The sequence below is a fragment of the Sinocyclocheilus grahami genome, unplaced genomic scaffold (assembly GCF_001515645.1).
Source record: "Sinocyclocheilus grahami isolate Dianchi unplaced genomic scaffold, SAMN03320097.WGS_v1.1 scaffold5650.1, whole genome shotgun sequence".
Classification (NCBI taxonomy): domain Eukaryota; kingdom Metazoa; phylum Chordata; class Actinopteri; order Cypriniformes; family Cyprinidae; genus Sinocyclocheilus; species Sinocyclocheilus grahami.
In genome coordinates, this window is record NW_015510284.1 from 7,649 (window position 1) to 8,641 (window position 993).

Here is a 993-nt window from a genome sequence, read left to right on the forward strand (position 1 = left end):
AAACGTTTACTCACATTTAATCATTTCTGATTGGCTGTGCCACACAAATTACTTATCGCTGGAAACTTGTTGCCTCACACCTGGTGTTCTTGGCCACTGTTGAAACATCTAATATGATATAATAACATATTAGCAATTGAAATGTTTTCTACAGCAGCCAAACCTTGACTCTCTTGTCTGATTACTCTACCTGTACTGTCTTTCGCTGGCTGCAGGTGTGGTTTCAGAACCGGCGTGCCAAGCAGCGCAAGCAGGATCGTGTCTCTCAGAAAGTGCTGCCCGTGGGCATGATGCCAGGACGAGGACCTCTCTTCAGCAGCATGTGCGTGTCTCCCTCCGCCATGAGCCGGCAGTACCAGTGCCCTCATTCACTGCCGCATATCCCCCGATTCTCATCAGTGCTGTCCCCTGGAGGATACCCACCCCAGCCGTCCTCCGGCTCTGCTCCATCATCACACGCCTCCAGACAGCCTGACGACTGGTACAGTCAGCTGCGCAGCATCGGGCCAGCCACCACTTCAGTGCTCTCCCTGGCCTCTGTGTCCACACTGGAAACCACTAGTCACTGGAACTAGAGCAAGTGCTGTTTTACCACCGTTTTATACAGAATGAATAAAACTTTTCAGTGACAAAGAAAGATTGACATTTTCTGTCTTTATTACAGTTGCAATCACACAGAACAGATTCTCTCAATTATTGCTGTAGACAAACAATCACATTTATGTTGATTCCTTTGTTAACACTGAACTGTGACAATTAAATTAGATTCAGTCTATATTGAACATACTGTATAGACTTTATAGAAGGACTATTATAAAAATGTCATTCTCAGATCCTTTGAACAGTTGAATTACATTTCCATTTAAAGTCTTGACTAACAATTTACAGCTTTGGTAGAAATAAATTACACGGTTTATGTCAAGCGCTGTTCTTCTTGCCATTTTATGTATGTAAAATGAACAGACATGGGTCAAGGACAATATTTAAAAAAAA

The 993-nt window shown here is 43.2% G+C and overlaps 1 protein-coding gene across 1 annotated transcript; it reads left to right on the plus strand.

Moving 5' to 3' along the window:
- Positions 1 to 215: 215 nt before the first annotated feature.
- LOC107577301 (homeobox protein prophet of Pit-1-like) lies at positions 216 to 575 on the plus strand (the record flags this gene model as incomplete). Its single annotated transcript, XM_016263391.1, has 1 exon — positions 216 to 575. A coding segment is annotated over one exon (360 nt), but the record flags the coding sequence as incomplete, so codon positions are not given.
- Positions 576 to 993: the final 418 nt, after the last annotated feature.